We start from the raw sequence: 12,416 nt of genomic DNA on the forward strand, positions 1-12,416 counted from the left end.
TTACCAAGAATATTTATTAGGCGAAAAAAAAGTTGCAAAAAGTTCCAAAGTGCGCAGTGCAAACACAAAATGGTTTCTGTACCAGCTTCAGTTTATGCAGTTATTAAGGCAAAAGGATGTCCAAATACTAAGAAAATTATTCAAAAATTCAAGAAAACAAAAAAAACAACAATAAATAAATAAAAATAAAAAGTAGTTTGAAATGGCTTTAGATGTAGTATAGCTCAGTTCGAAAATATTTTGTTTATTTAAAAAGTTTAAAAACACAAATATTTGAAAAATATTTTGTATTTATAATAATTATAATAATAATTTAAGAAAAGAAAAAACCTGCACACAATATTCAAGGAAAAAAAAAAGTGTAGAGTGCAAACACTAAATATGTTTTCCATAGCAGCTCTTATGTATGTTGTTATTAAAGCAAAAGGGTGCCCAAATACTTAGAAAACATTTTAAGAATGAGATTGTTGTTGAAATACTTTTAGGTGAAGTGTAGCATGACACTCTTGACACTGCTTCATATGCCATGTCAATGACCCAGTTACAGTCTATAGTTTCTTGACATAATATTTTAATATAAAAACATGTATTGTTGTATTGATCTTGTGTGTTCTTCATCTCACTCAGGGCTGCCCAGTGACTCTCAGATCGTGCAGGTTCTGGAGGAAGAGTCCCAGGCTCGGCTGTCCCAGTTTAACCAAAAGGACATCTCCATGGTTTTCAGCAGCAGCATGAAGCTTCATCCGTCCAGCCAGCATCCCTTGATTGAATCATGTCTCGCAGGGCTAGAGAAGAACATTGAGCGGGAGCGCCACCCTCAGACGCTCTTCCTCCTGCTCTCCTACTACCGCACTAAATGGAGAGCGCTGCGGGCGGCAGATGGAGTTTCCCCTGAGCAGCTGGTGGTGAACCGGAAGATCCTGCGGCTGGTGAAGCATACGCTGACCAGCGTTAGCAGCGTCAGGGACCATGAGATGGCTCTGCTGGATGAGATGCTGTCAGCTTGTGCCAGGGAGGCTAGCAACAAGAGCCTCGAGCTTATCTTCAGCTCTCACCTCTTCTACCAGAACAGGCAGGAGAAGTTTGTGAGCAGCCTTGCAGGTGAGTTCGCAACACATTTGGGTGGCAGTCATGGAGGGGCGCAGTCGTAGCCTAATGGTTAGAGAGTCGGACTTGTAACACAAACAAGTTACTAGTCCGAGTTTCGGTACTCACAGGAATTGTAGGTGGGGGGAGTGAATGACCAGCGCTCTCTTCCACCTTCAATACCACGACTGAGGTGAGACCCTTGAGCAAGGCACCGAACTGCTCCCTGGGCGCCGCAGCAAAATTGGCTGCCCACTGCTCCGGGTGTGTGTTCACGGTGTGTGTGTTTCACTACTCACTGCTCTGTGTGTGCACTTGGATGGGACAAATTCCAAGTATGGGACACCATACTTGGCTACACGTCATGGCGGTCACTCACTTCATAATGTTAGCATGCAAAAATTGGAGACAATTTTACTACACTACAGTAATTCTGTCTGAAAAGGAAAAATATAGGAACAGTTTAGCCGATAATGAAACTTGTGTAATTATTTACTTGTGACACTATTTATGTTTGAACCCTGTATTTTACATGTTCACTACCTTTCAAAAGCCACTACCTTTTAAAAAAAAATGTTTTTGAAAGTAGTCTGTTATGTTCACCAAGGCTGCATTTGATAAAAAATACAGTTAAAGCAGTAATATTGATAAATGATAGGCTCTTGATAAACAAACAGAAATTATTGTTCATAATTCTGATATTTCTATTTATTTATTTAAATGCTATTTATTATTTTAAATGCTGAGTATGTGTCAATAGAGAAGTAATCTGAGTAGTTCCGGCATCTTCCGGCAGGGACTAACTGGGCCAACTTTGACCACTTGGTATACAATGCCATTTTTTTTTTCTGTGAACTATTTCTTTGTACTAAAGTTTTTGAAATGATACACAATTTCCTGTTGCCAAGAACTGAATGGGGGATGAGGAATTAACTTTAAACCCTTTTTATCTTTTTAGAAGAGTTGCCTAAAAAGGTTGATAGCATTACGCCTTACACCATGGCCCTCATCGCCAAATACATCGCTCGCCATCGTCTCAGAGAAACGCGCTTACTAGACACTATCGCTGACTTCTTGGTCAAGAAGGGTGAATACTTGGACAGCAAGGTTAGACAACGTGTCCAGTTTCAGTACAGGTGCATCTTAATAAATTAGAATGTCGTGGAAAAGTTCATTTATTTCAGTAATTCAACTCAGAGTTGTTTCTATAGGAAAGAACCTGAGTAAAATAAAAACTCATTTTCATTTTCCATATTATATAATGCTGATAAAACCAAACGAGCAATGTATTGTATTTAACTTTTACCCTTTCCGCATTTTCTCTGTCTAGGTGATCCAGAAACTTGTTTTCCCGTTCAGTCGTATGAGTTATCGGCCGGCTAATGAAGCTCAGTTTTTCTCCAAGCTGGAGATGGTTCTTGAACTAAAGGCTCTGAGCTCTCCGCTGGCCACCGTAAACATCCTCATGTCTTTGTTCCAGCTGGGTCATTTTCCTGGGCTTGTTCTTCACCGTGTCTTCTCTCCATCGTTCATCAGTAATGTCACCAGTGAGTTGGAGTTCGTCATTACTGAATGCTTGTTTTGAAAGCCAACTGGCATGTTTGTGGAGTGCTAAGAAGACTAGTGCTTGTCTCTTGAAAAGATAAAATAGTCAGCCTTTAAATATTCTTATTTGCTCAGATGGTTCAAGGCTTTGTGTTTGTTTTTAAATGTTTAATGAAACTTATAATATCCTGGTTACACAAGTAAACACTAAAGCTGCCTTAGACCAGTACACACTCTTGCAAACACATAATAGGGAACAGATAGCAATAGTGACCTCTGCTGGTGGATTTATTTTTTCTTTACATAATTTTCAGTGCAATTCTCTAAAAGTATACTTTGTTTACTGTAGCAATATTTTACTACAGATAAATATTTTCTGCTGATAAAAGACCCACAAAACTGAATTCCAGAAAGCATTAAGAAACGCCTAGGTCATATTTCATATAATTAAATTCAGTAGAAAAAAAACTGTCATGATGTGTGCTTTACAAATGATCAGCTAAATTAAAAAAAAAAATTTCACATTACAGAAAAAAGAATTGTGGTTAATTTTCATGAAAATAATTTTAGAAGTCTTTAGAAGTCAAGTGGTTCTTACAATAGGCTTTTTTATACAAAAGTTTAAGTTTGGGGTTGGTAAGTTATTTATTTATTTATTTATTGTAAAGAAGTCTTTTATGCTCACCAAGGCTGCATTTATTCGATCATAAATTCAGTAAAAAACAGCAAAATTGCGAAATATTAGTGCAATTCAAAATAACTTCTTTCTGTTTTAAAATAATTAAAATAATTTATTGCTGTGATGGCAAAGCTGAATTTTCAGCAGCCATTACTCCAATCTTCAGTGTCACATGATCCTTCAGGAATCATTCTAATACACTGATTTGGTGCTCAAGAAACAATTTTTTATTATTATCAGTGTTGAAAACAGTTGTGCTGCTAAATATTTGTGTGGAAATCGTGATTCTTTGGTGAATAGAAAGCTCAAAATAACAACATTTATTAGAATTTTTTGTAGCAATGTTAAAGTGTTTACTGTCTCTTGTTTGTAGACAGTCCGTATGCCCTGATTGTACGTCGATACCTTTCACTACTGGATGCAGCCGTAGAGCTGGAATACAGGGACTACACTGGACCCCGCCTTCAGGATACCCACAAAGTGCTCATGTTCGACCACGCTTTAACTGCAGATGAGGTGAACCGCAAATACAGGTAAGTGACTTTAGAAATCTGCCAGTATCCTGAAATCAAGAAGAGATGTTGCATCAGTTTGTCCAGGTAACAGTGAGCTCAGTGTGTTTGTGTTGCAGTTATAAAGGTCTGGTTGCGGAGGCACTCCGGCAGCTTGTTGGTGAACACGGCTACAAACAAGATGAAGTTCTCGCACCAGGATATTACACGGGTAATTTTTTATTTTTTTTCTAATCCAGTCTTTTGTGTAGAGGTCACCTGATATAGATATTTGGATGGCTGGAGAGCAGGGTAGCCATTGACCAATATAAAGCTGATATAGGTCTATATGATATCGCTCTATTTATTTTAAAGATGGTTAAATAACACATACATAATGTCTGCAGTGAAGTTTATATTTATTTTACGTAAAAGTTTACTTAAAGGGGTCATATCTCTCGCTCTCTCTCGCGCGCTCTCTCTCTCTCTCGCGCACACGCACACACACACGATGCGCAAAACTCCGCATTTGAACAGTCAATAGCAAATACTTAAACTAATAACAAATAAATCATAAAGTTCCAAAGTAAACTAAAGCCCCAAAAATAAAAAAGTAAATTTAACACTTAACAACCAAACAGAAAAATGTACTGGCTGATGATGATCATTAAAAAATGCCAGATATTGTCCATGGCTATTCTATGCATGAATTTTAACATTTAGTATTATTATTAATGTTAATAATTAATATTTAAGACAAATTATAAATGAAAAGGTGTCCTATTATTATGTGATAGACAAAATGCTGCACATTTCTTTGTGAAATTAAAATATGTAGAATAACATTAACTGAACTGAAATTTGAAAACAAACCCCAAAACAAACAAATAAATAAATCATACAAATAAAAGAAATCTCTTCATATAAATAAGGCTTTGCCTGTGCGCTTTCATTTAAAATTAGAGGCAACCACTGTATTTCAATCATGATCCAAGCATGCAGCATGAGCAGTTTTTAATCTAAATTAAATTGTGTAATTTCGAAATTTGAAGTAAAAACAGAATAGTCTGACTTTAGCTTTGTGAAACTATACTTCATAAAACACATCTGTATGAAACAAAACACATTGATGTCCCGTTTTCTCTTATGGCAGATTTCCTGCTGTGGATCGACAGCACGGGCCGCGTGCTCCCCATCAGAACAGGCACACCAGCAGCATCATTAGCAGCAGGTTCAACCGCGTGTGTAGTACTGAACCTCAAATCTCCAGAGGGGCCTGGCTCTGTCACGGCCCTCACTACTGACTTCCAGAAGTTCTCTCCCTTTGCCCCATCACTAGAGGAAGGGACCAACAAACGAGCAGGAGAGGAGTCTGCCTTCCTCTCCGCTCACATGCGTCCCCCAGCAGCAGGAGGAGGATCTCAGAGGGTCGGCCCTAATGGAACGGTCCTGCTGGACTACAACCCATATTACACTACTTCAGATTATTACTCGACTCTAGCCAAGGAACACTCTCTGGAGAGCCAGGACAGCTCCACCCTCAGTAGCCCCTCAGACTGCCTGACTCAGACAGCGGTTGCCCCGCAAGACTCCCTGCTCCAGTTCTCCATTGGAAAAATCCTGGAGGATGAGGGAGGTGCTGCGACAGGAGCGAACCCGGGGCCAGACTGTGAGATCACTACATTTTACGAAGGTGTTTCGTACCCAGAGGGTGGCGAGAGTGATGTTGTAGCCGCTTCTCCACTGCAGCTTCACAACCCAGACAACCCTGAAGCTGACCGGACCACAGGAGAGCAGGTGAAGAGGTCAGTCCTTCCTTAATCATTCAATCAAATATATATGCCATCTGGGCTTGAATGTCTTGCTCATTATCTTTAATTAACCCATTCTTTCTGCCCTTCCTCACATGCAGGGTTATTATGTCTGTAAATGATAAATGGCATTACTGCCATAATTCTGACGTGCTGGTCGGATCCAGGGCAATGAGAGACCGTCACCTGCAGTTATTGGGCTACATCATACTACAGGTGAACACTGAACAATATATTTGATTTATTCACTTTTTAATTTCTTGCAGGCTTAAGATATCATATATGCTGTCTAGTTTATTTTAAATAGTAGATACCCCCTAATATTAGGTATCTGACTTATTTTTAATAGCAGAATATATAATGTTTTATGTTACATTTAATAATTTTTATGTTACAGGCAATATTACAAATCTGTAATCAAACCTAATCTAATTGCAACTATTTTCTTTAAAAATAAAACAGAATACTAAAATCGGTAAAGTCAATTTATATGTACATATTAAAATACATATTAAAACTATAATTTGGAGTTTGTCTAAAAAAAAATCTGTTTGCATGGGGAAAATTATAGCAATAAGATTTTTTTTTCTGAAATTAATACTTTTATTTAGCAAGGAGATATTAAATTGACCAAGAGACAGTTAAAAACATTTCTAATGTTACAAAAAAAAATCTTTAAAATAAATGCTGTTAATTTGATTCATGAAATTAACTTTTTATTCATCAAAGAATTATGAAAAAAACTATCACCATTTCCACAAAAATATTAATCAGCACAACTGTTTTCAACTTTGATGTAACAAGAAATTGAATAGTATATGAATGGATAAATAGACTGATTCAGAATGATTTCTGAAGGATCATGTGACACTGAAGACTGGAGTAATGACTGCTGAAAATTCAGCTTTACCAACACAGGAATACATTACTGTTTAAAATGTATTAAAATAGAACACAGTTATTTTAAATTGTAATAACATTTCACAACAGTACATTTTTACTGTATTTTTGATCAAATAAACTTGCTAAATAGAGTTAAATCTTTACTATATCATTAAGGTAGCATTAGATTATGGCAAAATGATCAAAAATCACATTGAATTTACAAAAAAAAAAATCACAATATTTATATAATATCTATAAAACTTAATTTACTCGTATTTTACTTGCAGTTGCCCTATTTGGAGTTGGAGAAGTTGAACGGGATAGAGGAAGTGAAGCAGTACCTACACAAAAAGCTGCTGGAGGTTCCTTTATGACGACATAAATGGAGCGTGTGTTTGTGAGCTTCATCCACAGTTTCAAGAGTTTTTGTTGTTTTCAGAAAGACTTGGTGTACGTATGTGTCCGTGTGTGTATGTGAGCGTCTGTATGTGCGTTTGTACACAGGATGTGAACAGTCCTTGTTTTCAGGACAAAACTTCAGCTGACACAAGGAGCCTGGGCGGGTGTTATTGTTATTTTTTAATTACACAGAGATCATTCTTTTTTGGGCAAAGTTCAAAATAATATATGTAGTCTAACTGTGTCTGTATGATACAGCTTATTCAGCGTCATCAAGCAAATATTACTTCCCTCAGCAAATGATCAAGGGCCATTTCAGTCTCAATGGACAGTATATTTACACCACAAAAAATCAGCAGCACTTCTGAAATGTTTTATATTTATTTTGTTCAGAGTGAGTGTGTTTTGGTATATTTGGGGGTGAAAAGAGCGAGTGGTTTATTATTATATGCTCCCCGGCATTTTATTTTAGCTTTTGATAGTGTTCCCAAATCCCCTTTTATGTCCTCACTGTTATTTTGGTGTGTTTAGGTGCAAATTTGGGAGCAGGAACTAAGTTTGTCTTTTGGGGCAAGTATAGTGTATATTTTATGGATGTGGATACAAGTGTGCAGGGGTCTGGTGATGAGCCACAGCTATTTGTATTTCAGACGCTGCCACCACGACCACAGCTGCTCTTTGATTTTAAACCTGAGGGTTTGGAAATAAATATGGACTTATGTATATATATTAAGAAATAAGTGGGGATGTTAATTAAAAGTCTTATGATGTGAACTGTATGGAGTTACAGAACAGAAAAAGTTGGAATGTATAAGAATTATTATATGCAGGAATGGGTTGTGTTTATGTATTTTATTTTCTCAAAATGATTAACCGCTTTGGTGTCATGTGAGGGGAAAAGCAATGCACAAAGTTGACTGCAGGATAGTTATTAAATAATGTTTTAATTTCTCCATTGTGGAGAATGTTGCATTTTTAGATTGTGCCTTTAGGGTATGAATATGTCCTCACTGTAATCTTCAGACAAATTCTAAACATAAAGCTTAATGAAAGTCTTTTATGAAAAGACAAGTAAATGTAGCTGCATTTAAAAAAAAAATAATGTTAATTTCATCATTAAAAATAAATTAATTAATGGAATCCAGTTGGATTTATCATATTCATTTTTGTCACAGTGACCGGCAACAATCTAGTGTGATATTTAAGTATTATCATAGTTTATTTTAATAAGTACATAGTTAATTTAAATTAAAGCCAAAAAGATTTGATATATCGAGGCCTTGCTTACATTCACATGATTCGAGAGGCTTGATATGAACAGCATAAAAAACCTAAAATCAGATATTAACATGGAAGATGTATTTTGTGCTAGTCAACCACATACCACTTTCTCTGTGTGCATTTGCTTTGCTCTTTCTTTAGAGGGAAAGATAATTTATTATGGGAAGTGAATGTAAAGTGGACTGTGTGAGTGAATGTCTGTGTCAGGTAGCAGGTGGGGAAATGGATTGAAATGTTTGTTTACATATACATATTAAAATGGCTATATAAAAATATTAAAAATGAGAAAGCAGAAAATCTAGTTTGTCTTTTTTATTTTAATGTATTTTTTCAAGCCAGGAAGATATCCTTACAGTACACTCTATCCTTATGTCAAGTTGCAACTGATATCCACCGTTATTCGAGTATTATTTATATAATAGTATTTATTAACATTTTGAATTGGCTTATATTCAGGGTTTCACGCCTTAAAAAGTCTTAAATTTAATTGTATCCAACTTAAGGCCATAAAAAGTCTTAAAAGGTATTAGAAATCTTTTATAAACATACCTTAGAAAACAACGTTACTCGTGTGCATCTTGAGACAAAACAATGGCACTGACATATTATAAGATCAGTCAGTGCAAGTTTCTTTCAGTTAAAACAGAATAGACATGCATTTTTGTCTTGTATGTGAAACCGGGGGGAAAAGTCATAAACTTGAGCTTAAAAATCCTGCAGATACCCTGATATTTTTATACTTTTGTTTTGCTGACCATTGAGTTCTATTCTATATAAATTATTATTAGTATGATTAATATTTTTATTATTAATAGTTTGTTTCAGCTTCATTTCAATTACCCTCGTGTTGTTTAATTTCTGTTTGACTTTATTTCTTTCTTTCTGCGGAACACAAAGGAAGATATTTTAGTAAATATATATATATTTTTTTCATCTATTATTAATTATTAGTATTATTAATAATATTTTATTAACATTATTTTATTTCAGCTTCATTTCAATTACCGAAAATGGTAGTTTGTTAATATGTCTCATCTGCAGATAAGTCCTCATCAAAAGTTGAATATGTAAATTTTGATGATTGACTTCAAAAGGGATTATGCCTTGATCTTAAAGCTGGCCTGTCAAACCTAACGGATTCAGCCCATTTAACACAGTCTGATCAGGAGTTTGTCATTTAGTGTCCAACACATCAGCATCTGTGTGTGAAGGACAGACAGAAAGCAACATCTTCTGATGATCTAGTTGCAAAATACATGCACCACTTATTCACTAAAAGAGCAGCGCCTGTTCGCTTTGGCACAGCTGCATTGACAGCTAAAGTGTTAGAATTTTCTTAAAGAAACCCTTCTCCCAAAAATGAAATTTCTGTCATCATTTACTCACCCTCATGTCGTTCCAAATCTGTATGACTGACTTTCTTCTGCGGAACACAAGAAAATATATTTTAAAGAATGTTGGTAACAAAACAGTTTTGATAGCTATTAAGACATTAATTAAAATATCTTTTATGTTCCACTGAAGAAAAAGTGAGTAAATTCCGACAGTTTTTTAATTTTGGGGTGAACTATCCCTTTAAGTACTTTCTACTTACAGAATTAGGTTTGTCAATTTACATATACATTAATAATTTTAATAATATATACATTTGTTAAGCTGTAAAGTTATCTGTGATTAATAATATCGAGAAAAAAAGGTTTAATTTTGACTAGACAATTAGTTGTCTAAGAGGAGTTGTGTCAAACCAGTATTTTGAAGGTAGGTTTTTTAACCGGAAGTAGTCATTGTGGCATCATTCTCTCCTGCCAGTGATCAGGAAGCGCAGACGTTAAACGGTGCGAATCATGGACCATCATACGATGTGATATGTCAACGGTAAGTCATTTTCGGAGCCTCAGAGATATAAATTATTATTAGTATGATTAATATTTGTATTATTATCAATAGTTTGTTTCAGCTTCATTTCAATTACCCTCGTGTTGTTTAATTTCTGTTTGACTTTATTTCTTTCTTTCTGCGGAACACAAAGGAAGATATTTTAGTAAATATATATATATTTTTTTCATCTATTATTAATTATTAGTATTATTAATAATATTTTATTAACATTATTTTATTTCAGCTTCATTTCAATTACCGAAAATGGTAGTTTGTTAATATGTCTCATCTGCAGATAAGTCCTCATCAAAAGTTGAATATGTAAATTTTGATGATTGACTTCAAAAGGGATTATGCCTTGATCTTAAAGCTGGCCTGTCAAACCTAACGGATTCAGCCCATTTAACACAGTCTGATCAGGAGTTTGTCATTTAGTGTCCAACACATCAGCATCTGTGTGTGAAGGACAGACAGTAAGCAACATCTTCAGATGATCTAGTTGCAAAATACATGCACCACTTATTCACTAAAAGAGCAGCGCCTGTTCGCTTTGGCACAGCTGCATTGACAGCTAAAGTGTTAGAATTTTCTTAAAGAAACCCTTCTCCCAAAAATGAAATTTCTGTCATCATTTACTCACCCTCATGTCGTTCCAAATCTGTATGACTGACTTTCTTCTGCGGAACACAAGAAAAGATATTTTAAAGAATGTTGGTAACAAAACAGTTTTGATAGCTATTAAGACATTAATTAAAATATCTTTTATGTTCCACTGAAGAAAAAGTGAGTAAATTCCGACAGTTTTTTAATTTTGGGGTGAACTATCCCTTTAAGTACTTTCTACTTACAGAATTAGGTTTGTCAATTTACATATACATTAATAATTTTAATAATATATACATTTGTTAAGCTGTAAAGTTATCTGTGATTAATAATATCGAGAAAAAAAGGTTTAATTTTGACTAGACAATTAGTTGTCTAAGAGGAGTTGTGTCAAACCAGTATTTTGAAGGTAGGTTTTTTAACCGGAAGTAGTCATTGTGGCATCATTCTCTCCTGCCAGTGATCAGGAAGCGCAGACGTTAAACGGTGCGAATCATGGACCATCATACGATGTGATATGTCAACGGTAAGTCATTTTCGGAGCCTCAGAGATGTTTGTACAAAGTTTTAATTCCACTCATTTCGAGGACACATTCAGTTGATGCGTAGCTAAAGGAAACAGCTGTGTTGAGCGCGTGTTAGCTGCAGCGGTGCGCGAGAGCTGACCTGCCTTAACGTTCACGGACAGGTTTTCACAAAAAAAAACTCACACCTGATGCTTATCAGACCGAAACTCATGGATTTAGAAGAGATGAGAATTGGCACTTTTTTGTAAAAAAAAAATAAATTTTAAACTCTTTTTGTGAATGTATTGGTTACGTGGCTGTTGAGATCTGTATTTTTTCACGTTTCCTGTTCGTGTTCTTACCTTTCCATTACAATTCACGATTAGACGCGTAAATTCACCTGTCGTTCATGTGTACGATCACACCTGTGTATTTAAATGATGCTTTTAAAAAGGTATTACTTATAAAGCGGTATCTCAGCCAGTAGTGAAAAGTATGTCATGATGTATTCACCCTCATGTTGTGTCAAACCCGTGTCACTATTTCTGTGGAGCAGAAGAGGAGATGTTTGGCAAAATGACAGCTTCTCTTCACTTTAATTGTATGGAGTAAGATGATGTGAAAAGTGATTGATTAACACTGTCAGACTGTGATGTTCTGCCTAACATCTCTTCTTTTGTTTCACGAATGAAAGAAAGCCATAGAGGTTTGAAACACATTCTGAGGAACATATTCTACCCTCTTTGCTCTTGAGAAATGTACTGTGCAGTGGACTGCATGCGTAATGAAAGCAGCTGTCATCAGGCAGCATGAGAATACGACCTCAAATATGCTGATGTCTACAGTTAAAGGTGCAATAGGTGATTGTCTTTAGAAACATATTTTGTTATGCTGGTTGAAAGTCTCTTCACATCCCGATAGCAATCATTAAGTTAAGTGGTCTAAATGTATTTATCTGCATTTATATATTCTGTGGAAGGCGTAGGACCAAGAAATGTACGTCCAATCAAATCACTCGGTCCGAGCGTTTTAATTGGCTTTCCTACCTGCCTGTCAACATATGTTTTAGCATACCTCTGCGCACCTGGTTCGCGCAGACAGGATACGTCATCAGCGCGTTCACGCACGCTGTGCAGACAGAGCGAGAATGGCAGACAAACATCAACAACCCGATCTTCCTTCCTGGTATTGTAGTACTTTTAAAGTTTTCTCACCGGTGAATGACACATGATGTAGCCCAGCGGTTCCCAAT

The 12,416-nt window shown here is 35.9% G+C and overlaps 2 protein-coding genes across 2 annotated transcripts in view; both read left to right on the forward strand.

The window, feature by feature from the left end:
- The window catches only part of LOC107701011 (uncharacterized), an 11,337-nt gene extending 4,411 nt beyond the window's left edge, over positions 1-6,926 (forward strand). Inside the window, exons 3-10 of the mRNA XM_016502899.1 lie at positions 628-1,101; positions 2,045-2,193; positions 2,417-2,633; positions 3,684-3,843; positions 3,942-4,033; positions 4,955-5,606; positions 5,714-5,828; positions 6,785-6,926. Coding sequence (XP_016358385.1) covers positions 628-1,101; positions 2,045-2,193; positions 2,417-2,633; positions 3,684-3,843; positions 3,942-4,033; positions 4,955-5,606; positions 5,714-5,828; positions 6,785-6,871 — 1,946 coding nt within the window. The 3' untranslated portion in view covers positions 6,872-6,926. The remainder of the gene's footprint in view (positions 1-627; positions 1,102-2,044; positions 2,194-2,416; positions 2,634-3,683; positions 3,844-3,941; positions 4,034-4,954; positions 5,607-5,713; positions 5,829-6,784) is intronic.
- Positions 6,927-11,098: 4,172 nt separating this feature from the next.
- Positions 11,099-12,416, forward strand: part of LOC107701014 (transmembrane and ubiquitin-like domain-containing protein 1) — a 13,284-nt gene continuing 11,966 nt past the window's right edge. The window contains exon 1 of the mRNA XM_016502908.1: positions 11,099-11,184. The gene's annotated coding sequence lies outside the window, so the exon portion shown is untranslated. The remainder of the gene's footprint in view (positions 11,185-12,416) is intronic.

This window comes from Sinocyclocheilus anshuiensis, unplaced genomic scaffold (assembly GCF_001515605.1).
Source record: "Sinocyclocheilus anshuiensis isolate Anshui unplaced genomic scaffold, SAMN03320099.WGS_v1.1 scaffold1143, whole genome shotgun sequence".
Lineage (NCBI taxonomy): Eukaryota > Metazoa > Chordata > Actinopteri > Cypriniformes > Cyprinidae > Sinocyclocheilus > Sinocyclocheilus anshuiensis.